A 22,269-nucleotide genomic window follows, 5' to 3' on the forward strand; every position below is an offset into this window, starting at 1 on the left:
GTATGCATCTACTTTTGTTAACAACTACTACCATAACATAATGCAATCCAATACTGCAAGAAAGCTTCACAAAAATCACAAGAATATACAAGCTTTTTATTTTGTTTTATTCTCAGTTTGTTCCTTTTTATTTTATCTTACAGCTTTATTGCGCTCCACATATTTCAACTTCTGTCTTAAGTTTCTTTCTTTTTTTAAAAAAAAGATCTCAAAAATAAGTCTTAATTCAATCCCAAAGAGGCTCAGATTGCTGTTCCTTCACCCTCTTCACCCTGTATTTGGTGGAAGGTCACTAACTACATTTAGTACTGCACTTAAGCACAGCATTCATTCAACAGCATCATACAGAACATATCATCAGATTAAAGGCCACACAGGTATGATAATAGCTTGTGGGTACAAATTATTGCCTTGTAGCCATAAGATCATGAAACAACAACAACAAAAAAAATCCTCTGACCCTGAAAGCACCACAATTTAAGACTCTAAAAGAGGGCATCACTTTAGGGTACTTTTGATACTTTAAGTAGATATTTGCTGCCAATAAAAACAACATATGATGTGCTTATATGATATGATGCAACAAAAGGCTGTACAACTAACTTTCCCAGGCAGTAGGCCTATTCATCTGAAACTGGTTTCATATACACATCATTTGGAACAAGAATAACATTATATTCTGTTAAAATAAAACTTTCTTTTGATACACTGTGTAGACAAAAGTATTCAGCCACACCTCTTTATGATTGAATTCAGATGTGGTATGTAGTTGTTTCTCAGGGGTTGGGCTCGGCTCTTGACTTCCAGTGAAGGGAAACCTTAATGCTTCAGCATAACAAGACATTTTGGACAATGCTATGCTTCCAGCTTTGTGGCTCTTTTCTATTCCAGCATGACTGTGTCCCAGTGCACAAAGCAAAGCTCCATAAAGACATGGCTGGATGAGTTTGGTGTGGAGGAACTTGACTGACCCACACAGAGTCCTGACCTCAACCCCATCCGACACCTTTGGGATGAACTGGAACTGAGGACTGCGAGCCAGGCCTTTTGGTCCAACATCAGTGTCTGACCTCACAAGTGCTCTGCTGCATGAATGGACAAAAGTTTCCACAGAAAATCTTGTGGAAAGCCTCCCCAGAAGAGTGGAAGCTGTTATGGCTGCAAAGCGTTTAGAATGCGAGGTCATTAAAGTTCCTATGGAGTGTGACTTAGGTACATTTTAGTGCTAAGCAGAACTTTAACAGGGTATTTTTACACTGAGTACTGCCAACATCTCAACCCTTTTCTTCTTCTTCTTCTTCTTACTCCTCACCCTCATCTTTTTCTAACGCTTCAAATTCCTGCCGCGCTTTTTCTTGTTGTTGTTGTTGTTTTTTGAGTTGTTGTTGTTGTTCGCTTTGACACTTTATTTGCTGAGCGCTCAGCCCATCGCGCAGCACCAGGAAATGGTGGCTGCGTGCTGATGAGTGCGTGTGGCTGCAGCCGACCGAGAGGCAGCAGCACAACAAGTTGGGAGGAGGAAAGCGAGCAACAGGCAGCCACGGGCGTCAGCGACACACTTTCCGCACTTTTCCAGGTCGGTTCTGCACACTCAAAGTCGGCTCCAGTGTCATATTTCGGGATTTAAACAAGCCCATGTTTGCTTTGTGTGACGCTTGCGCCGTTTGTGTAGCAGTTAAAACGCTGTCATTTGACTTTTTTTCGCTGGGATTTGTTAGCGGAAGATGGGTTGGGCTACCGAGCGTCGAACTCGTTTCTGGTGTCAAGTAAATGCGACTTTGCGTGTCGTTCACTTGTTTTAACTGCGTGTTCGTGTGTGTGTGTGTGTGTGTGTGTTGTGAACCTCGACGACAGGTCTCGTGCATCGGCAGGTGAAGATGAGCGACGCCAACCAGCCCAGGCTTGAACTTTTTGTGAAGGTAAGCGACTGATGACACATGGGAGAGAAAGAATAGAAAAGAAAAGAAGGGAAAGAAAGACAGAAAGAGCCATCACACCCAGAAAGCGAGCGAGGTGGGGACCTGCGACGTTATGCGACATGAATTTATATTAGAGCGCGTTGTGAAGTTTATATTATCGTTTCATCTGCGCTGTCAGCGTGCTGTTATCGCCACCGCTGATAGCGTATCACACACCGGCCGTGTGTGCAGACTCAATTCAAACGTATTCAGATTACATTCATCCATGTGCATGTTGTAGGCTACCAGCGTTCAGGCGAGCCAGACCACCTCTGCTGACTCACTGGGCTTGTAAATGGCAGTAAGACTAATCTAATTAATGCACGTTAACATAACGTGCAGCCGACTTTAATCTATATTTAGTATGTTGGCCAGGCAGGCTAATCCCATTTTCCTGGAGCCAAAAAAACATGCTCTGAATTCATCAATATGGCTTTCTCTGCCTCCCCTCATGGTTTCCATAATGATCCCTCTGTATGAACATGTGAACATGTGCACCACCCACCACTTTTTTTCCCCTTCTTCTCCTTCTACAGGGGTGAAAGATGGTGTTGTAACTTCTCTAAATCCTGGTTCCTAGTCAGCCTCTTCAGTGATAAACCTAATTGATGGAATATTTAAGTTTGGTCTCACATGGGCTTTGGAAACGGAAAGTAGGAGGTGATATACTGTAACAGCCCTACAGTTTATATTGTGAGCTCTTCAGGCCACAGTACTGTTACACAGAATGACTATGCATGAGCTCTGGCTTCCTGCAGCCGTACGAGGAACATTTTAAAGCTGTTTGATCCTTTCCTGAGTGAAAGAATGAAGAAATGTTACTTCCGTGGCTGCAGCTAATTATCATCTTCCATCATGCTGATCATTTTCTGCTGCAGATGTTGAAAAAGGCCCAGCGCCGTTTCCCAGCCCAGTGTGGCGTCTTTAAATAGCTTTTTTTTTGTACAAACCAACAATCCAAAACCGAAAATACTCCATTTGCAACGTTATAAAACAAAGAAAATCAGCAAATATGCACATTTGAGAAGGTGGAGGTAGAGTGAAGTTTGTCACATTTGCTTGAAAAGCGATGAAATAAAATAGCTTCAGACGTTTTTGCTGTCGATTGACTGTTTCAAGCTCAGAACCCAATGTGACCTCTGCAGATGTCTTGTTGTGTCCACATCCTGAAGACGTCGTCGATTAATCTGCTGGTTTTGATCAGTTAATCAGTGAAGTCGTTTGCTCCGAACCGTAAGTCAGTTAGTCAGACAAGAGGAGACATTTAAAGGCATCATGTTGGGCTGTGATTTTGAAAAACAGTGATATTTTTTTTGGCATTTTATGGATCAAATAATGAAGTGTTTAATATAGAAAATATTACAGTACAAAAGTAACATCATCAATCCTGACGTTTACCTCCACCCAATTTCACTGCATAACAAACATGTAATGAAAATATGAAAAAATTTGATATAAATTGGTCCCCGTTTTCTCCGTTTGTGTGTCCCAGGCAGGAAGCGATGGTCAGAGCATCGGAAACTGTCCCTTCTCCCAGCGTCTGTTCATGGTGCTGTGGCTCAAAGGAGTCACTTTCGATGTCACCACGGTGGATATGAAGAGGTGAGAACGCTGGCCTTGCTTGTGTGTATGCGCCGCGGGTTTATGCGTATGGCGTAAGGGAGGAATGTCCGCCTACTGTTTGAATACTCCCAAATTTCCTGTGCAGTGAAGGACCGGAGAGGGGAGGAGGGGGGGTCGGCGGCGTTTCATTCAGACACCATGCGATGAGAGACTTAAAGCCGCTGTGGCGTTAGTTGCAGATTTTCTCACATGTTCCTTTCCTTCTTCTCCGTTCTCTTCCATCTTTCTCTCCCGCCGTTTGTTTCTGACTGCCTTTGTTTCCATCCTCCTTTAGGAAACCGGACATCTTGAAGGACCTGGCTCCCGGCGCCCAACCTCCCTTCCTGTTGTACGGCAGCGAGGTGAAAACCGACACCAACAAGATCGAGGAGTTCCTGGAGGAAAATCTCTGCCCTCCCACGTAATCACTGCGTCGATCTGTCTGATTTGCAAATCTGTTTCATTGTGGCTTTTTTTTTTTTGGTGTTCATTTATTATTCATTTATTTATTTTGAGAGAGCACAGACACAGAAGAATAATCGTTAATTTATTCTGATTCTTCTTCTGATTTATTCTTTTAAAGCCAAAACACCCAACGTTTTCTCTCTTCATCTTCTAAGTTGTGATAAGATGTTGCTTTTCTTTGTCTTATGTGATAGTAAATTGATTATCTGTAGACTTTGTTGGACAAAACAAGCTTTTGAAGATGCCATCGTGGGCTTTTGGAAATTTTTGCTGTTCCTCACACTGTGTAGACCAGTGTTCTTATTGTAAGCTCTAAGCTGGTCACATTTGGTGCACATTTCATTTCTGTGAATTTTTGTTTGTGTTGAGATGATCGCATGTGAATCATCATCGATGTCTCTGTTTGTTTAGGTACCCCCGTCTGGCTGCTCGTAACCCAGAGTCCAACACAGCAGGCATGGATGTTTTCTCCAAATTCTCCGCTTACGTCAAGAACTCAAACCCTCAAGCCAATGAAAGTAAGCGAATCTGAATTTTCAAAATCCAGAGCGTCTCTTTTTGCAGTAAAATAAAAGCTCCCTAGCTTCATCCAGACTTTTTTTTTTTCCTTATAGACTTTATTTTTAGTGGTTGTTCCTGCAACGGCACTGTTCTGCAACAGGTTATGACCTCCCAGCAGGGAGATGATAATAACACCTGTTAATAACATTATGGTCTGAGCTTTTCTGCCTCAGTGCAAACAGGTCACCAGCTGCTCTCTGTGTCGAATGATCTCATTGGAAACATCACTTGTTTCAGCCGTTTTTTATTGCCTTAATAAAACAAAAATCTGTTGCATTAATCTGAAAATCAGGCTCCCTTTAACTAGTATTTCTGTGTCTACGTGCGTTATCAGATCTAGAAAGAGGTCTGCTGAAGGCTCTGATGAAGCTGGATGACTACCTCGGCACCCCACTTCCTGACGAGATTGATGAGAATAGCGCTGATGATGTCACTTCCTCATCCCGCCCCTTCCTGGATGGCCAGCAGCTTACTCTGGCTGACTGCAACTTGCTGCCTAAGCTCCATATCGTGAAGGTAATCTTCTGCTTTAAGCTGTGCAGCGTTGGTGGGGGGCAGAGATAAATAGGTTATGAGGTCGAGTCTTTTTGTTGTGAAACTGTAGCCTCACCTTCAGCGTTGTTTGTTGATTGTGTCCCTGAAACGCTTTCTCCCTTTCCCCTCTCCAGGTGGTGTGTTTAAAGTACAGAAACTTCATCATCCCCGAGTCTCTGACAAACCTCTGGAGGTACTTGAACGCTGCGTACGCCAGAGAAGAGTTCGCCTCCACCTGTCCGGTCGACAACGAGATCCACATTGCCTACTCCTCTGTCGCTAAAGCTCTCAAGTAGGAGGACAACAGGATGCACGCGTCATTCACACACAAAAGCACAAACACATTAACACGTTCACTCACCTGCACACACTGAGCGTTCAGTCTGCAAGCAGTGTGGTCGATCTGTTTCTCCACCCTTTTAATATATTATGTTGATCAACTGATTAATCTGATTCGCATTCATCAAAGTTGTACTGATGTGAAATTATGTAGATTTCATCCTTAAAAAGGGTCATTTTTGTTCAGGAAGAAAACAAGGAAGTACAGGAGTCAGATAAGTTCACGTGAAACAAAAAAAAAAACGGAAACAGAAAAGTCAGTTGTGGACTAATTTATTTTGATGACAATCTTGTTGGGTGCCCACATGTCATCCTGAGTCTTCCTGGATATTCAGCTCTCCAGGAAATGATTGAACTTCTGGTTACTCGCTGATCATGTTGCTTGCAGGCTCTCTCTCTCTCACACACATACACACACACATACACACACTGTGTACATGTGCACACACTTACATGAACATTTTCACTTAAAGACTACAGCCTTGCTTGTGTACAGTTTCACCATCAGTAGATACACACTGTAAAGTAGGATTGGGTGATGTGCTAAAAGTTTTTCATCCATCCAACCCGACCAACGAGAGCAAATTCGTGCCTCCCAGCCGTAGTTTGAGTTGGGAGGTGTGCGAGCTGCCAGTGAAATAAATTAATAACGAAATAAAGAAAATAAACTTGCAACGTGTCAAGAAAACAAATATTCTTAGACATATTTTTTATTAGTTTTTACAATTCGTGCTTCACCAAAACCGTCTTGTTCAGTCCAACAATTACCAGCTCTGGTTGGGTTTAAAATAAACCCTCACTTCACCAAGTCAGATGTGAAGATTTTTCTGGCTCTAGAGGCTGTTGTTCCACTCGTTCCTCGGCTCAGTGGGTGTGTACTGTGCCGCTGGCTTAGCTCGTTGTACGAGAGTTTGTCGCTAAGCAGCATCTCGCTTGTTGTTCAGAGGCAAAGAAACAAATTAGCAAAACTAAATAAAAAAAATAACAAACAAAAAACGTCCGGTTCCTGATAGCCAACATAATCGTCCAGTCGCCCAACCCTACTGTAAAGCTGAAAATGCTTCTTGTTCCTTCCTTTCTTGATGATGTCTGTACAGCATATTTTTTTGTTGGGAGAAGGGAGGGTTGATCAGCCACAAAGCTGCCTACCAGATCAAACTTTCACTTGTACCTTGCAGGCTACACGCTTATTGAGTTGTTTCATCTCTCACAACATTCATGCCAGCGCCAGCTCACCTGCCAAGTGTCTTTTTGTGGTTTGTTTGTAATTGCAGATGCTTCACATTAATTGTTATTTCCTTTCAGAGAGAGCAAAGCCTTTAACAAATAATCATTACAAGCCAACTTCAGCCAACGTAAACGTAAAGGTTTCTTATTCTTCATAGTGCAACTCAGAGAGGAAAGAGATGTTTGGTTTTTTTTTCTTCGGGCCTGCAGACCAGTCTCGTTTCAGGGAGGCAGACCTGCAGGCAGTTACAGAGACAGGAAACTGTTTCAATAGACTTGGGCTTCCCCTTTCTGGGTTGCCACAGCAGGCGTGAAGGATTATTCAAGATTACCGAGCTTATTTGTGATCCGTTGTCAGGGCCCCTTGCCAACAGTTTATTTTGTTCTGCCTGTCACGTATGAAGGATCCTTTTTAGTGTTGTATAAATGATAAATGTGGAATATCAAGTTGTGATTGTATTCAAGTTGCTGTAGATGAAGGAGTGAAGGCTTTTGCTAACTGCCAAGTGCTACACTGGAAGCTCTTGTCCTGCCGCAGTAAGTAAAATAGTAAAATATAAACATGCATAATGTTTAAAATGAAAATAGCAGCTGCAGATTTAGATTGAAGGATAATGCTGGTAGTTTTCTCTGTCATTTTCTCTATCATTTGTAATATGAAAAGCAAAACCAGCAGCAGGTTGCTTCACCTGCTGCACCCGTTCTGTCCAACTGGAGACATGAATCTTAAAATAGATTAGATAGAATAGATAAAACCTGCAGGACAGTGTAGTTTTCATCAAACGTCTTTCAAACAAGCAGAAGGACGTGATTCAGAATACGTTAACAATCGTGATTTCGAGTGAATTTTTTTCTCATTCTCATCAGCCTCAGCTGCACTTTGTGTAGTGCTAATTAATGTTAGCATGCTAACACACCTGACTGAGGTGGTGAACATGCAGGGCTCGGTCACACAGGAAATACATTGTCGTTTCTTGGCTTTTTTCTTTTTTGCGGGATTTGCTGACATCTGGAAACATTTTTAATATCAGCAGACTTATTGTTAAATTAAAACACCTTGAGTATTTAGTGATTTTGAATTTGCTAGAAATTCTTTCAAAAGTGACTTGGAAGTGGAACGGATGAGAAGAACCAATAACAGCATGCCTTGTCTGACTGTAGTATGAGCTTGTGACACTGTGCAAATGAACATTTACAGAGACTGTGTGTGTTGTGTTGTGAGCTTGTTCTCAGATCAGGGTGGAGCAAAAAAAAAGAAACCTAAGTGCAATTTAAAACAGCTGAAAAGACAGTCTTGTTCGCAGATTTTGACTCTGTTAGACATCCAGTGTGAGCACAGCTGATTATTTTTCTACACAGACTTGACTGAACTATTGTGGATTTTATCTGTTTTCTAAAATTGACCAGCGTTTAAAGGGATTATTTCTGAATGCTTTCAGTGCTGATGTATTTTAATGTGTGGAAGAGTTGTTCACTTCTTACTGTAGGACTTGAGCACAGTTTCAGGGACCTTGATTGAACTTGATGTATCCTTCAAAATGTTACTTTCATTAGGTTGTTTTTCACCTTCCTGTCTTTATTTCTTTTTATTTTCGCATGCATGCATTTTCTTTGTTATGAGACTCATATTGTGCTTGTACTCCCCCCCCCTTGCATTTCCTCAAAAAACATTTTAGCCTTTTTTGTCTTTGTTTGTGCTGTTTGCCATGTAGTTGAAAACAGTTGCGTTTAAAAAGTCCACAGGATCAAAACAGTGGTGTGGACACTAAAAGCAGTAGATTTAAGCGAACGGTGGAGACAATCAAACTAACAGATGAAATGTATTTTATACTTCAAAGCTCTTACAAAGAACCCTGTATTAATGTTCCAATAATAAAAAATAATATCTTGATAACAAACCAACCAGTGAGAATGTGTTTTTATTCACTTTTTCAACTGTTGTTGAGGGTAACAGAAGGCGTCTAAAAAGGTGCAAACAACAAAATTTCTCGTTTAGGAAAGCATAGACAAAGCATAGTGTAGTTTGTCCAGACAGCAGTAGCAAAAACATGTTTAGTACAGCAGTTTTTTTAAAAAAATACATACATGTACATAAATCACAAAGACACATAGTAAAAATACAAAGAAGAAGCATAATATTAGGAAGGCAGTAAACTACTACTACTGAAGTCTTCAACTGAGTTTATTAAGTTTTCTAAGCGCTATTAGGTTATCATTAATATCATTTAGAGATGCTCTGATACGTGGCCAGGCGAAGGGTATTGTCCAAAAATAACGGTGCAAAGTCGTTAACAAAACAGCATCTCCTCTGGAGCTTTCGGCTATTTGACATGAACAAATGGGTGCTCAATTTTCCACATTTTCAATTTGTTTTGAACATTTAAAAAAAAAAATATGGGTGAGATGAATATCAAAAGCGCCATTACAGCCACACAGTGGATCTAAAGGATGTTCTGTCAACTCCAAAGTGAAGGATGAACTATGAAACAAATTAATTCAAAATGGACATTGTCTTTAGATTGCTCAAATAATGATAATAGATCATTGTGATGTGATTAGAATTATATATTAATATGAAATTATTTATTAATTATATATGTATGGTTATTGGCTTTTTTCAAGAACATAATTGGAGACCACAGATGGGAAAATGTCAGATGATATGGGCATATCATACCATATCAGTGCATCACTCATACTGTATCATCCCTGATAATTCTTTATTAAAAACAAGAATATTAAAACTCTGCCGGCTTACAAGGTCACTTATGTGTTTGTTATACATCTACACCTCTATCTCGTCACGTCCTCTAATGCTCAGGCCAGCAGGGCCGAGAGTGCAGGCAGCAGGCAGAGGGCGACTCCTCCCCAGCTGAGGGCGGCGACGGACACGGCGCCGTTGCACAGGTCTGTATCGCAGCAGATGTTGGTGTAGTTGAAGTAGAGCCCTGAGGTGTATTTCTGTCCACTCACGCCACACTGGGATGGGATGGCACAGCTCTTCTCATACATGGTCAGTTGAAGCGAGCCTACCAGATCAGGGACAGGATAGGAGTTTATTTTGGTAATAAACACATCAGGTCAGATTCTATGGAGGCAAAGAGAGGCCGTAATGATTCTAATGTTTAAAAGAGGCTGAAAATTACAGCCCGAATGTATGGCAATTTTTCCTTTCCGGAGGTTGTATTTTTCAAATGTGTTCCCAACAGTTGATGTTGTTTGCCTTAATGCTGCTAAACTGGCAAGAGATTTTTTTTGTAGTCACAATGAGAAGCTCAAATAGACAGTCTGAAAATGCTGTCTATTCATTTCAATTTATTCATATAGCGCCCAATCAGGGGTCAAACTGGTGCATTTCCAGATTAGTTAACTGACAACCCACTGAATTTGTGTTAAAGTGTTAAATTTATAATGGTGTGAAAAACTGACAAGAAAACTTCTGTTCTTCGCACAGGTGCAACTGTAACCACTATGAAAAACCAGATCGATCTAAAACATTGCAGCACATCCTTACACCTGTGTCAGCACCCTTTTGTTACAATACTCCACAGTGGCCACAGATGCCACTGTGCCATCTCAGGTGAAATGGTATGAGGAACCTGTCAGGTACAAAGGCAGATCTAGCTGTTAATAATATCGATGACATGCTTCACTGCCAAGCAGAAAATCTGTGCAGTAAACCATCTACTCCTCCCTCTGAGGACGCGCTCCATATCCTGGACGCTTGGTAAACAGACCATAAGCATGTGATAGAAGACACCAAGCCAAGGATTGCAACCATACCCTCTCATGCTATCATTCCCCTTCTCACGTGACTTTCAGGCTTTGATTAAAGAAAGACAGGCCTTCAAACAGTGTGAGTCTTGTTTTTCATACCATTTTCATACCATTGATGCCATGCAAAATAACAGATGAGTGGGAAACACCCACACTCACCTGAGACGAAGCAAAACCCCATCAATGCATAATCTTCCATGCAAGAAACTAGAGCCAGCAGGCCAATGAATCCAATCCGAACTTAACAATTAGTATAAAGACTATGCACAACATTTTTTAGTCCATCTGAGCTTCATATGACCACCTGATTTAATTCAGGTTTCTTTTTCATTCCCCACATTAAACATCTTGTTTACTCCACTGACAGAAAGATATTCTTGCCATAAAGTTTATGCTGATAACAGAGTAACCGTAAAAAAAGAAGTGTGTGTGTTTTGGCTGCTCTTTTTTTTTTCTTGGTCATTCATCAAACTGTAAATCCTAAAGGTGGTAGGACATCAAATAATTTCTGTGTCAGGTGTCATCATGAAATTGAAACCATAATGCCTGTTTTAAGGCTCCTCCCATGCTGAAAACCATCTGAGCATTTATGGGTTGAGGTACATGTAAAAAAGGCGCTTTAGCCTCTTACGAGACACTGTGAACATCTCGTTCTAACCACGTAGCTATTTTTAGAGATAATTTAGTGGCATCACAGGCATTAGTGAACTGACAGCCGGCCTGTATGAGAAATAGTGCTGAGATCTTTTCACTTCTTATTTTCTCTTATTTTGTTCTTTTGTTTGTGGAGTCGAGGGAAGTTCAGTCTGTGTATGGCAGCAACATGCAGAAACCAGGCTCTGAGTGTATGGATAATTTAGTAGGATTTAAAATAAAACAGTGACTAACGGCAGTTTCTTCACATCAAAACAAAACTATCCTAACACGTATATGCAGACTGTATTGCACTGTACATTTCTCAAATCTGTCCCCAGACCGCGTCCTGCACAACAAGGCTTTGTCTGCCAATTTGTGACCATCGTGTCCTAGATTTTCAGAAAATAATCTCATCTACGGACACAAAAATAAACTCTCAACTCTCTCTCTCTCTCTCTCTCTCTCTCTCTCACACACACACACACACAGATGTGGGTCTCACCCCGGCTTCCTGTCGCAGTGCTGGACAGGCATCGCTGACCAGCTGGACACTCCTGAGGAAACTCTAAGCAGTCCAGAGGAGAGATGGCTGGGAATACGCAGGTGAAACAGCGCAGAGGGGCTGAGGGAAGCAAAGGGGAAGATAATAAGAAACTGTGGCAGAAAATGACATATATGCAGTATGAGTACATTGCTGGATCTCTGGAAACTCAAAAGCTCTGACCTTAGAGAAGGTTCAGATTGCACATATGACTGTTGCCTTTCCTTGCTGAAATTAAGACTGTTTTCATAGCATGTCACTGAAATCCCATTTTACAACAAATCAAGCTGTGTTTAAACATCCTCTCACAATAACATCACTTGTTACATTAACTGAAAGGTATATTTTGTGTGTGTGTGTGTGTCCCACATACCCGCCAAAGGTAGACAACTCAGGACTGCAATCAGAAGTTGGAAACGAAACATGATGCGTCTGGTAAGAAGTACCTCAAATTGTTTTCACCTAACTATTGCAAAAGTCTTGTGTCTGGACGTCACAACTTCCTCATCAACCTAACGAGAGCTAATGATCCAGTTCGTCCACCACCTCTTTCCTACTGATCCAGTACGTCCACCACCTCTTTCCTACAATCAGTTTCTCCTTGAAGTCCAAGCTCACACCCTCAGTCCTTTGCTTACTTGTTCTTCTGTTTAAATTCCACTGTTGTTTCTATCAAACTAATAAAGTCAAACCTGCAAAAAATGCAGATGATACCATCAGGAGTATTTCCTCTTTGTGTCACTCTCCTTCCTGTCTTCTATTTTCTCATTTGAATTTCCATGTCAATCTGGCAGTCAGTGTCTCCTCCCTGAAACTTCTGATTTAATTTAAGAGTTATTTACGATCAGCTGACATGGTCAAAGACAGTATTTGAATGAGATTTACATGAATTGACACTTCATAACAATAGCATCTTGCAAGGATGTCGGGCTTAAGAAGTTTGTAGTGCAATGAAAAAGGACCAAAAAGAAGTTTGTATTAAGTCACTTTACATTTAAATAGACTGTATTATTGGTGTGTATAAATAGTAAAGCTAAAACAGTGAAGTTTTTATACCTGAAACATGAAAAATACCATGCCATGCGTTTAGTGTAAAGGTGCAAAAGAAAGACACAATTTAACAGGCAGAAAGTGGGCAAAAATTAACCTAAATCATCCTCAGAGCCTCGAGTTTGGTTGGTGCTGGTGAAATTTCTACTCAAGACCAACGCATTTCTACAAACAGTCTTGCTCTCAGCCGTGTTGTACTAATCTTTATTTGACTAAAAATAAGACGTGTTTACATGTTTGTGTGAGACAGCAGCTGCAGAGCTGCTAAAAAGTCCAAAAAGACAGGCAGCAGTAAAGTGAGCACAATAGAGAAAGAGTCAGCATCTTAGATGGAGAAACTCAGGGAGGGAGAGAAGGAAAGTCAGCACATCAGAAACAGATAGTCAGTGAGTTGGAGAGCGAGCCAGTTTAACTGAATTATCCTTTAGGGCGTAATAGGAGACGTTAGGGCAGTGTGCAGGACAGTCTGCTGACAGCAGTCTTGTGATAGTGTGAGCTAAGCAGGCTCACACCGAATAAGCTGTTTACCAGTTGCTTAATTACACAGTACAGAGCCAAAAAAGGCCCGAAAACTCCCTTAAAACTCCTGCTTTAGACAGACAGTATTTAAACTTCTTCTTTTAATTTGTTGTGTTTATTTGCAGTATGGATTCATTGTTTTTAATCAGGGTGGTGTGCTGTATGCCACAGAGATCAGTGGGCTTTGACTGGTCATACACATCTGTAAGCATTCAAGACTTGTCATAGGCTTAGTGTGTGCGTGTGTGATAGCTGATAAAGCAATAGATTTGTAGATTTTGCCAGGCATATCAGAACTACACCTTCTCTATTGTAAATTTACAATAAATGCATTAAAATGGTTTCAGTATTGCACACTTTTCTGATTTGCACGTCTGTCTTTTGATTCTCAGATATGCTGCTGACTCTTAGCAGATTTTTTTCAGTTCACTCTCTCAAATTATTTGCAAATATCCTGCAATATGAAACCTTTGATAACAGAACTTTGTCTCCTTTCTTAGTGTGTTGTAAAATAAAGAATTTAAAACTACATTCACAGTCCAAAACACAACGACTGAAAGAAAAAAAAAATCCAAAATCTTACAGTGAAGTTAAAACAGATTAGGGATCAGTTTCCACGCCTCCATTCTCCATCTTAGACAGGGTCTCAGCTGGGGTTTATGGGTGATTCAGAGTAACTTCATGCCTAATTGTTAAGTATTGCCTCTATGAATTCATTCATGCCAGCTGTAACATAATAGGTGGGTGCGAGGACAAAATTTTAATTACAGGATGTGATGCTAAATTTGACGAGGATGTTTTGTGTGCCGACTGAGCGATCCCAGTGGACAGATGGTATTCTTTAATCCTGTCTGTGCCCTTTACCACCCATCCTCCATCCCTCCACATTTTACCCTCTACTATTACATCAACTTAACACTTCCTGTCTCTTTTTCTTCCACACATCTACGCAGATATAGATGATGTACAACTTTTGCTGCAGTAACTCAGTCTAGTCAGTAGAAGGGAACATTGTGCTGCTTTCTGAGTCCAAAAGTCATCCATGTTTATATACACAATGACAGCCATTTTTTATCTAGGATATGTTTATGCATGTTTACTTTGCTGTTGTGCAAACCTCTAAATATCAGTTGCAAAATGTCAGCAAAAAAGAGGTTTGATTAGCATTTAATTGTAAACATTATTCAGAAGATTGTTGTTTCAAAGGATACAGATCTTTTTCTCTGGTGCCTGATGAGGCAATGTGTTTATCCACAGTACCCAGCATCCTTTGACCCACATTTTCAGGAAAAGCCGGATTATTTTTTGTCATGTCACACAGACAAAAACAGACAGCAAATGATGGCTCTGTAATACAGCATACAGGCTCTGAGAGGAGAAAGGCAGCTTGAAACCATTTTCATAAAACTGTGAACCTCATAAGATTAATGTAGTCGTACTGTGGGAGGGTTGAGAAGCCCATCGACGTATCTGACTCACAGCAGACAATCCAGGTTTATGTTTAGAAAAGTCACATAGAGGCAGGGCTGCTGATACAATGTCTGACCTTTAATAAACAATTCATCAGGATTAAGGGGAGAATATTTAATAAAGGTTCTTAACCCCAGTAAGCCTCATAGAAATACTCCAATCCGCCATTAATTCAAAGACTCAGTTGATGGAAAGGGTGTCGGCATTGGCCTACATGGGGCAAAAGTGGGAATTTCATCAATGGTGGCCAACTGTTTAACTTATACTAGATTTTTTTCAATATGCCTAACAACCTATTGCTAGTTAAGTTAAATGCCATGTTCAATGCCATTTATTACTCTGGAAATTTGATGTGTTCTTGTCATTAAGTTATCAACACTGTTTGTTTTCCACACAACCCCAAATCAGCAGTTAGCCGCCATCCCAAAATTCAGGCTAAAAACACTCACATTCACAGTTCACAACCGAACTGAAGTTGATTTCAAATGTGTTTTACAATCTTTTTGTGTCCTTATAAAATAACAGTGTGGTTGGATAAATGTTACATCATACTGGGCTAAATCTAACAGTATGTTGGCAATGCTGCTCGTGATCAGACTTAAGAAGGATGATATCTTAATGTCTTGAGTTATCTCTATTAATTAATTTGGAGAAATTAATTTCTACTTGACAGAAAACCTCAAGGGAATAAGTTTAAATAAAATAAGTGATTTTGTACGCACTTCTTGATACTGTAAGGTGTGGCTCATTACTTAAACTCGATACAACAGACGCAGGGCTGATTCAAATCAACGGTGATTGAATCCGGACTGGACGTGTGGGGGATGGGGATGCTTCGTCAAATCCACCACGAATGCACGACAGAGACCGGAAGTGTAGCGATTTGACGTTTTGACTTTGTTGCTTTGCGTAACCACTTCGTTTTAAACTCTATCGCCACTGTGTTTGAGTTGTACTGCATTAACAATTTAATTTAATCAAATGAACTGTGGTGTAATTTATCAACCCGCTGGAAGCTCAAATTCAGGTTTTTAGCCCTGTAGCCCTCTTATTTTGAAAACTAACCGGAAATGTGCATATTCACAATCGCCATCTTCACTTGTAGTTCAGTCGCCAGAGAAAGACAGAGGGGGAAAAAGGGAGCGAGGGAGTAACGGGAACTGGGTCGGTGTGGAAATTAAATCAAACAGAGGGAACAGCAGCTGAGCGTGGAAGCTGAGACACTTTAAAAAAGGTAAGCACATGTCCGTCTACATCTGTATTTGGTATTTGTGCAACTTCTTTAAAAGTGTTGGTGATTGTTCCCCGCTTAGAAAGACATGGAACATCATCAGAAGTATTTGGGAAGGAGCGGTGAACTGCTGGGCGGTGCACTCCTGCAGCCAGACGCTCAAGATGTTTTGTTCTGTGTATGGCAGGGGTTTTTATTTATGACTGCAGCTGGATAACTCAGGACTACTCAGTCGGAAAGATCTATTTTTGTTACATTGTCAAACTCGCGAGCACTAAATGGTGAACATTTACGCAGGAAGTATCCTATTGTTCCACAGGGTGTCATTCATCTCGTTCGTGGGTACCACAGACTCAAATGCCTCATTTCAAGCGCAGTGATTTGAAGCCTAAACCTGCAAGTAAGCATTGTAAATGTGATGCCTCGTGACGAAATGAATATCAAAGCCCAGCACTTGTTGCATAAGTTAAGAGGCAGATTTTAGGAAACATCCTGCGTGGAAGGGAACCAAGTCCCCTTCTGCAGCCTCACAGTGGGCGGCTGCTGTGAGTTACAGGCAAGAAGATAAAAGGACAATTGTCCCCAAACTAACCCGATGCCCAAACACGGGAAGGCTTTGCAGAATATTGTAGGACTGATGAATACTGTTTCTTTATAATCCAACCTTGACAAGAACCTCTTTTGTCTCCTTTCAGCTGTGTGTTATTTCAGCTGTCCTTGGGTGTTTTGTTTGGTGTTGAATTGTTTCCTCTCACAAACAAAGATTAAAAAATTTGTGTTTAAATTTAATCTTGGGAGACATTTACTTCTCAAACCAGAGTGGGATATGCATCACGCACTGAAACTCTACACGTGAATCCTCGTTCTGTTTCATTACATCTGCACCGGTTAATATGTCCACCTCCCTTTGTCTTAGGCTGGGGTCATCCGCTTCCACTTTCCTGGCATCTGAGGGTGGAGAAGCAGCTGGCGGAGTGCTGAAATGAAAGAAGAGACAGGGAGGGAGGGATGAAGATGCTCTCCGCTTTCCTCCTGGACCTCTTGATCCGTCCCATCAGTTTGGCTTAGAGTTCAGCTGGACTGTGGAAAGAAAAAACCAAAACACGCACACACATAAACCTACTGGCATTTTGGTCAAACACCAATACTTTCTACCACTTTTTTTAATAGACAGTCTTTCTTGAAATCATGGCGAACATGTGCCCATATGGCAGCTTCACCCACGCTGTGGTGCGGGGCATCCCGGAGACCTTTGGGAAAGCGGTGGGAGATGTTCGTGAGAACGGGGAGATCTCGGTGGACCTGGCCAAAGCTCAGCGTCAGTTTGGGTGCCTGACGGGAGCCCTGAGACAGAAGGTGGGCCTGCAGCTGATCGAGATCCCTCCTGACCCCGAGCTGCCAGAGAGCTGGAGGATAGAGGATGTGGCTGTCATCCAGGGAGGCACAGCGCTCATCACCAGGCCCTTCAAACAGCAGAGACGCAGCGAGGTATCACAAAGGAGAAGAAAATGGCTCCGGCTGAGCGATTTCTGCATCTTAATCCTCTGCGCTTAATCTTGCTTTGTGAGATAAAGACAGTTGGTGGTGTTTGAGTTCATATCAGTGTGGTCTGAAGACGAGCTTACAGCACATTCTTGCACAATACTTGCTTATTCAAGATAGCGTTTAGTTACCTTTTTGAAGTTATTAATGTCACATGGTCAAACAGATCTTTGTTGCTGGTGGTGCATTCGGTTGCCTGTTGGAAACTCCCAACAGCTGAGACTTTAGAGTAGAAACAGGATATGACCAAATTCAAATCACACTTATCCTGACGCCCAAGTTCTCTTTTTTTTGTTGTTGTTTGTCCTTCGGGTTTGATTTTGCAAAACAGTACAAGGATTTGTGGCAGCTGACTCAAATTTCAGATGTTTGTTAACACTGTCTGTCTGAATTCCCAGAGAGAATTTTGTAATGTAGCACCAAGTCAAGGAAAAATGGTGTTGATTCGTTCATTCATCAGTCTCATATTTCAGTCTGAAATATTTGAAAGTGTAACTAACTAACTCTAACCGTTAATGAGGAAAACTTCTTAGCAATTACTTGGAAATTATTCAGAAGAATCTTGAATGCACCATCTACAGTAGGAAAGCTTTCACAATGGCTCACAGCTCCATTATCTTATGATCCTCATTCAGTTAAAAGTAATTAAAGGAATTAAATCTAAAATGCTGTTCAGGTAGCAACATGAAATATTCGCTTTCTTTCCTCATAATGTAGATTGATAGAGTGTACAAACAGTATTAAAGAAATCCAGAGAAACACGCGTATGTTAGCTGCCCGTACGGCGCTTCAATGACCCTGTTAGTCAAACTGAGTTAAGCTGAGCGTGGATGTGTTTCCCTCTCTTCCTCCCCGTCTTCGCTCCTCGTCTCTCCAGGCCGAGGCGGTGAGGAGGGTGATGTCGGAGCTGAACCTGACCGTGGTGGAGATGGGGGCCGAGGAGGGGGACTCCGGAGGGGCCACGCTGGAGGGCAGCGACGTCCTCTTCACGGGGAGGGAGTTCTTTGTCGGCATCTCATCGCACACCAACCGCAGAGGTGCAGAAGTGCTGGCAGACACGTTCAGGGTGAGAGGCAGGAAGTGAAGATGCAGCTGGGATTTAACCTAATCTCTGCATGAATTGATGAAGCAGCCAGAGTGCTTTTTCTAACAGTTTTTCGTTTGGGGCCTCATGAATGCATGTGTCTTTTTGTAATAGAGGAAGTTATCTAAATCACTGAAAGTTTAATATATTCCACTTACTGGTGATGGTGTAAACTTGTGGCTCTTTATAGAATAGACAATAAACCGGTCTGAATTTTTAGCCGGTACAAAGATGGTCTTAGTGCCAAGATGCTTGTCAGAAAAGGAACCCAGCTGCCAAAATGAGCAGGTGGCCATTTGCTGTATCGCATTTGGGGAATTACAGTCTGTAAACATTGATGAATGAGGCCGTTCCTTTGGCCAAATAATGGAGAGCACACAGCAGGCCCCCTCAGGCCCGGCACGACCCACCCATTAGTATTGATTCCTTCACTTTTCTTAAGTGCATTTTACGCGCTTCTGCTTTTCTTAACACACACACACACTTTGTGTCCACTTGTGTTGAGTGTGTGTGTCTGGTATGAGTTAGTATGGGTTTGGAGGGTTATGTGTGGTCGGAGTGGGGGAAGAAACAGGAAGACGTTTACTCGGACATCCTCTGTTTTGTGTTTCAAAATTGCCATAGCAGCATTTTGCATGGCTTTCAACTGTCATTCACCAGTTTTTTGTTTTGTTTTTTTATTTGTACATATTTGTAGCTATGTATTTATTTCTTTTAATAACAGCACTGGGGGTGCTTATGCTCCTGTGGGTAAGTGACACTTTGAGCCTCAGATGTTGTATTTTTGTGCCATGTTAGTGGAAATGTTGGTCAGTCAGTTCATCACTTTGCTCCATGCTGAAATATCTTAAAAATTTTTTTAATACGTGGTCATGAAATTTGACATTCATGACGACTTTTCCTGAACTTCACGAATTTGACTTTTGTGACGTTTGAGGATGGATTAGAACTTTTGAACTGAAATTTCAGCTTCATTTGTCAAGTATATTGGTTTATTTTATACCAAACAAATTCAAACACTACTGACATTCCCACCAGCGGTTTCTTTATTGTGCCAATTAATGTTAACATGTTGAAAAATGGTGAAAACGGTGCACATTACACCTCCTCTAAACATCAGCATGTTATCGTCGGCGTTCTGGCATTAGCATTTAGCTGGGAGCACCGCTGCACCTCAGTACAGCTTCACAGAGCTTTTCCTGCTACATCAGCTGTGAAAAAGGCCTCTCGGGTGTCCAAAAAACTAGACGAGGCGGACGTGTCTTGTTTTAGAAGGGACAGTGTGTTAATTAAACCTCACAACTCCCCATCTGTTCAGGACTTTGCTGTGTCCACCGTCCCAGTCTGTGGTGGAGCCCGACTGAAAAACATCTGCTCCATGGGAGGTCCGGACACAATAGTCATCAGCAGCGGTAACGGGGCCAAGAAGACTCTCCGGGTGAGTGTGTGTGTGTGTGTGTGTGTGTGTGTGTGTGTGTGTGTGTCTTCACAGTAAATGTTTGTGTTTGCATGTATTGCAGCTAAATGTGCTTTAAAGTGTGCAAAAGCCTCACCTGAGGGTGATTTTTATACACAGTTAAACAAGTTATTGACAGTTTACTCCTCGAGGTGGTAGAAGATCATGTATTAGCCGCACCCTAACATTAAGTTGAGCCAATTTGGACCATATTATCTCCCATACATACACACATTTCGCTCTGTGTGTGTGTGTGTGTGTGTGTGTGTGTGTGTGTGTGTGTGTGTGTGTGTGTGTGTTAGCGCCTCTCTGCCTGAATGTGAACTGCACACACTCATATTTCCCAACTGCTGAGGTCATGGTAGTAATGGCTCTGATGTTGCCTTTGTGTCTGTGTGTAATGCTGGGAGTGGTGTGCTGCAATATGTGTGTGTGGGGCAGTGCAGGGTGGTGCACGGTTACATTAAGTGCATGTTTGTTTCCAGATGATGGAACAGCTGACTGATCACCACTATGAAGTGCTCACCGTTCCAGAGGAATCGGCAGCAAACTGCGTTTACGTCAAAGGTCCGTCTAATCGGGACTTCCTGCTCCACCGGCCTGCAGATGAATGTCCCGACAGTGTGTCTGTGAGTACAAACGAGGATTTTTTTTTTATCTTCAGGCTCATCTTTATTGAAATGCAGGGTTATAGCAGTATAATTTTATTTTATCTGTGAGCAGTTTCACGCTGGACTAACCTAAAGTTTTGGAGTCATAACCTGAATTTCAGCTCCATAAACACGGGATCCTACAGTTCCAAGCTTTCTGGTAGAACACCAACCTGACATTTAAATTCCTAAGTTTTCCAAACACACCTCAGTTTGCAACAAGGGGTAGAAAGATTTGAAGTCCAGGTCCAAAAAGTGAATGCATAAGTGCCTCAACCCTGCATTCTTTCACATGACCAGCAGGGGGCGACTCACTGGTTTCAAAAAGAAGACTAAGCTGTGGTGAAAAGCTCACTTGATTTAATACCTCAATAACTGTTTCCTAATGAGTTTATGGTCTCAGTCGCTGGCTTCAAGTCTTCTTCAATATAGCATGATGTTCATTTTGTAAATTATGATCTCTTATAAAGTAAAATAAAGCAGGTATGCTTTAGGGTGTGGCCATCTGGTGATTGACAAGTTGCTACCACAGGCAGGTCGTTAGGTCGTCAGTCGTTAACTTCATCCTGTAAGGTATCCACTACAGGCCGTGTGATGACTCACATGTTTCCTTTGTCTTCTCTGCAGGCCTTCCAGAAGCTACAGGACTACACCCTCCTGCCCACAGCCTGCAGCGAGGCATCCAAACTGGGAGCGTCTCTGTCCTCCCTCTGCCTCCTCATCAACAGGAAGCACACGTATTTGTGAAGGCACACTTCCGTCAGTCACTAATTTACACAGCATTTACCTGCACATGTTTATGGTCAGGTGAAAGGGGTGCTGAAGCTGGACAGATAGACAGACACATAGATTTCCTCAGATTCAAATTCTCTTCTATTTATTTCTAAAGGAAAAAAAGAAACACCAACACATCTGTTTGAGAATATGATCCAACTTCAACAACCTGCTCACTGACTTTCTGTAGCAGACAAGCTTGTTTCTCACCTCACTGAAACAAAAGTGCAGCATGTTGGTTTCCACACTAAACTCTAAGGATCGACAAAACCACTAAGTCCACCGTAGCTTCACACTGTTGTAATTTAAGACCATCTAAGCTAAGCTGATGAATCAACACCACACAGAAGAAGCTGTAATATGTTTCATGAAGCCAAAGTATGAAGGAAAACCAGCAGGGATGTTTCATGTCCCCTTTTCTTGGTAAGCAGTTTAACACTTTCTTATATAACTAAATTTATGGATTTAGGTAAGTGGCATGAAACAATTAATTAGAATTCAATCTGAAACTGACAGTTGCCCTTTCTAATTAACATTCAGGAAACTGAGTTTGGTGTCTTTTATGACTTGCAGTGCTACTCAAATGAATATCTGCAACTTTATGAACATGTAGCTCTAATGTCCATAATACAACAGCCTTCAAATATTAAGTGACGTGTAGCTGCTAAGAATAGAAATGCAGAGATTTAAAGTAATTGTCTTAGGTTTCATATGTACGAATTTGTAGCAAGTGTAGTGATGCCAATAAAACTCAGTAACTACTTAAGACAGTAGTTGTCCTGTTCATGTGTACTTCATGTGCCTGTTCAAGAACCAAATGAATGTGTGTGTGTGTGGGTGGAAGGACATGAAA

At 41.6% G+C, this 22,269-nt stretch overlaps 3 protein-coding genes across 5 annotated transcripts; 2 read left to right on the forward strand and 1 right to left on the reverse strand.

The window, feature by feature from the left end:
• Window positions 1-1,420: 1,420 nt before the first annotated feature.
• Window positions 1,421-6,485, forward strand: clic1 (chloride intracellular channel 1). Its single transcript, XM_046416912.1, has 7 exons — window positions 1,421-1,576; window positions 1,855-1,919; window positions 3,451-3,560; window positions 3,856-3,981; window positions 4,437-4,543; window positions 4,921-5,102; window positions 5,255-6,485. Exons 2-7 carry the CDS (start codon window positions 1,878-1,880, stop codon window positions 5,414-5,416), a joined length of 729 nt encoding a protein of 242 aa, XP_046272868.1. The 5' UTR covers window positions 1,421-1,576; window positions 1,855-1,877; the 3' UTR covers window positions 5,417-6,485.
• A 2,112-nt stretch (window positions 6,486-8,597) lies between these two features.
• On the reverse strand, window positions 8,598-12,869 carry LOC124074243 (prostate stem cell antigen-like). Of its 2 annotated transcripts, XM_046416924.1 has the most exons (4): window positions 12,218-12,869; window positions 12,014-12,186; window positions 11,602-11,721; window positions 8,598-9,715 (listed from the first exon to the last, which is right to left on the reverse strand). In XM_046416924.1, the coding sequence occupies exons 2-4, from the start codon at window positions 12,063-12,065 to the stop codon at window positions 9,504-9,506; spliced, it is 384 nt and encodes a 127-aa protein (XP_046272880.1). In that variant the 5' UTR covers window positions 12,066-12,186; window positions 12,218-12,869; the 3' UTR covers window positions 8,598-9,503. The 2 variants fall into 2 exon arrangements, with proteins under 2 accessions (XP_046272880.1, XP_046272879.1); XM_046416923.1 differs by having other exon boundaries at window positions 12,014-12,869.
• A 2,686-nt stretch (window positions 12,870-15,555) lies between these two features.
• On the forward strand, window positions 15,556-22,182 carry ddah2 (dimethylarginine dimethylaminohydrolase 2). 2 transcript variants are annotated; one of them, XM_046416910.1, is made up of 6 exons: window positions 15,556-15,913; window positions 16,827-17,398; window positions 18,330-18,518; window positions 19,855-19,974; window positions 20,478-20,621; window positions 21,270-22,182. In XM_046416910.1, the coding sequence occupies exons 2-6, from the start codon at window positions 17,099-17,101 to the stop codon at window positions 21,387-21,389; spliced, it is 873 nt and encodes a 290-aa protein (XP_046272866.1). In that variant the 5' UTR covers window positions 15,556-15,913; window positions 16,827-17,098; the 3' UTR covers window positions 21,390-22,182. The 2 variants fall into 2 exon arrangements, with proteins under 2 accessions (XP_046272866.1, XP_046272867.1); XM_046416911.1 differs by lacking the exon at window positions 15,556-15,913 and adding an exon at window positions 16,291-16,310.
• Window positions 22,183-22,269: the final 87 nt, after the last annotated feature.

The sequence above is a fragment of the Scatophagus argus genome, chromosome 17, assembly GCF_020382885.2.
Source record: "Scatophagus argus isolate fScaArg1 chromosome 17, fScaArg1.pri, whole genome shotgun sequence".
NCBI classification, from domain to species: Eukaryota; Metazoa; Chordata; class Actinopteri; family Scatophagidae; genus Scatophagus; species Scatophagus argus.

Excerpts from the sequence above, each read along its gene's own strand:
- LOC124074243 (XM_046416924.1), bottom strand. The coding sequence starts at position 12,065 with ATGTTTCGTTTCCAACTTCTGATTGCAGTCCTGAGTTGTCTACCTTTG. Across the intron at positions 11,722-12,013 it reads GAGTTGTCTACCTTTGGCGG|CCCCTCTGCGCTGTTTCACC; the intron begins GTATGTGGGACA and ends TGCTTCCCTCAG. Across the intron at positions 9,716-11,601 it reads CACTGCGACAGGAAGCCGGG|GCTCGCTTCAACTGACCATG; the intron begins GTGAGACCCACA and ends CTGATCTGGTAG.
- ddah2 (XM_046416910.1), top strand. The coding sequence starts at position 17,099 with ATGGCGAACATGTGCCCATATGGCAGCTTCACCCACGCTGTGGTGCGG. Across the intron at positions 18,519-19,854 it reads TGCTGGCAGACACGTTCAGG|GACTTTGCTGTGTCCACCGT; the intron begins GTGAGAGGCAGG and ends CCATCTGTTCAG. Across the intron at positions 19,975-20,477 it reads GGGCCAAGAAGACTCTCCGG|ATGATGGAACAGCTGACTGA; the intron begins GTGAGTGTGTGT and ends GTTTGTTTCCAG.
- clic1 (XM_046416912.1), top strand. The coding sequence starts at position 1,878 with ATGAGCGACGCCAACCAGCCCAGGCTTGAACTTTTTGTGAAG. Across the intron at positions 1,920-3,450 it reads GGCTTGAACTTTTTGTGAAG|GCAGGAAGCGATGGTCAGAG; the intron begins GTAAGCGACTGA and ends TGTGTGTCCCAG. Across the intron at positions 5,103-5,254 it reads CTAAGCTCCATATCGTGAAG|GTGGTGTGTTTAAAGTACAG; the intron begins GTAATCTTCTGC and ends TCCCCTCTCCAG.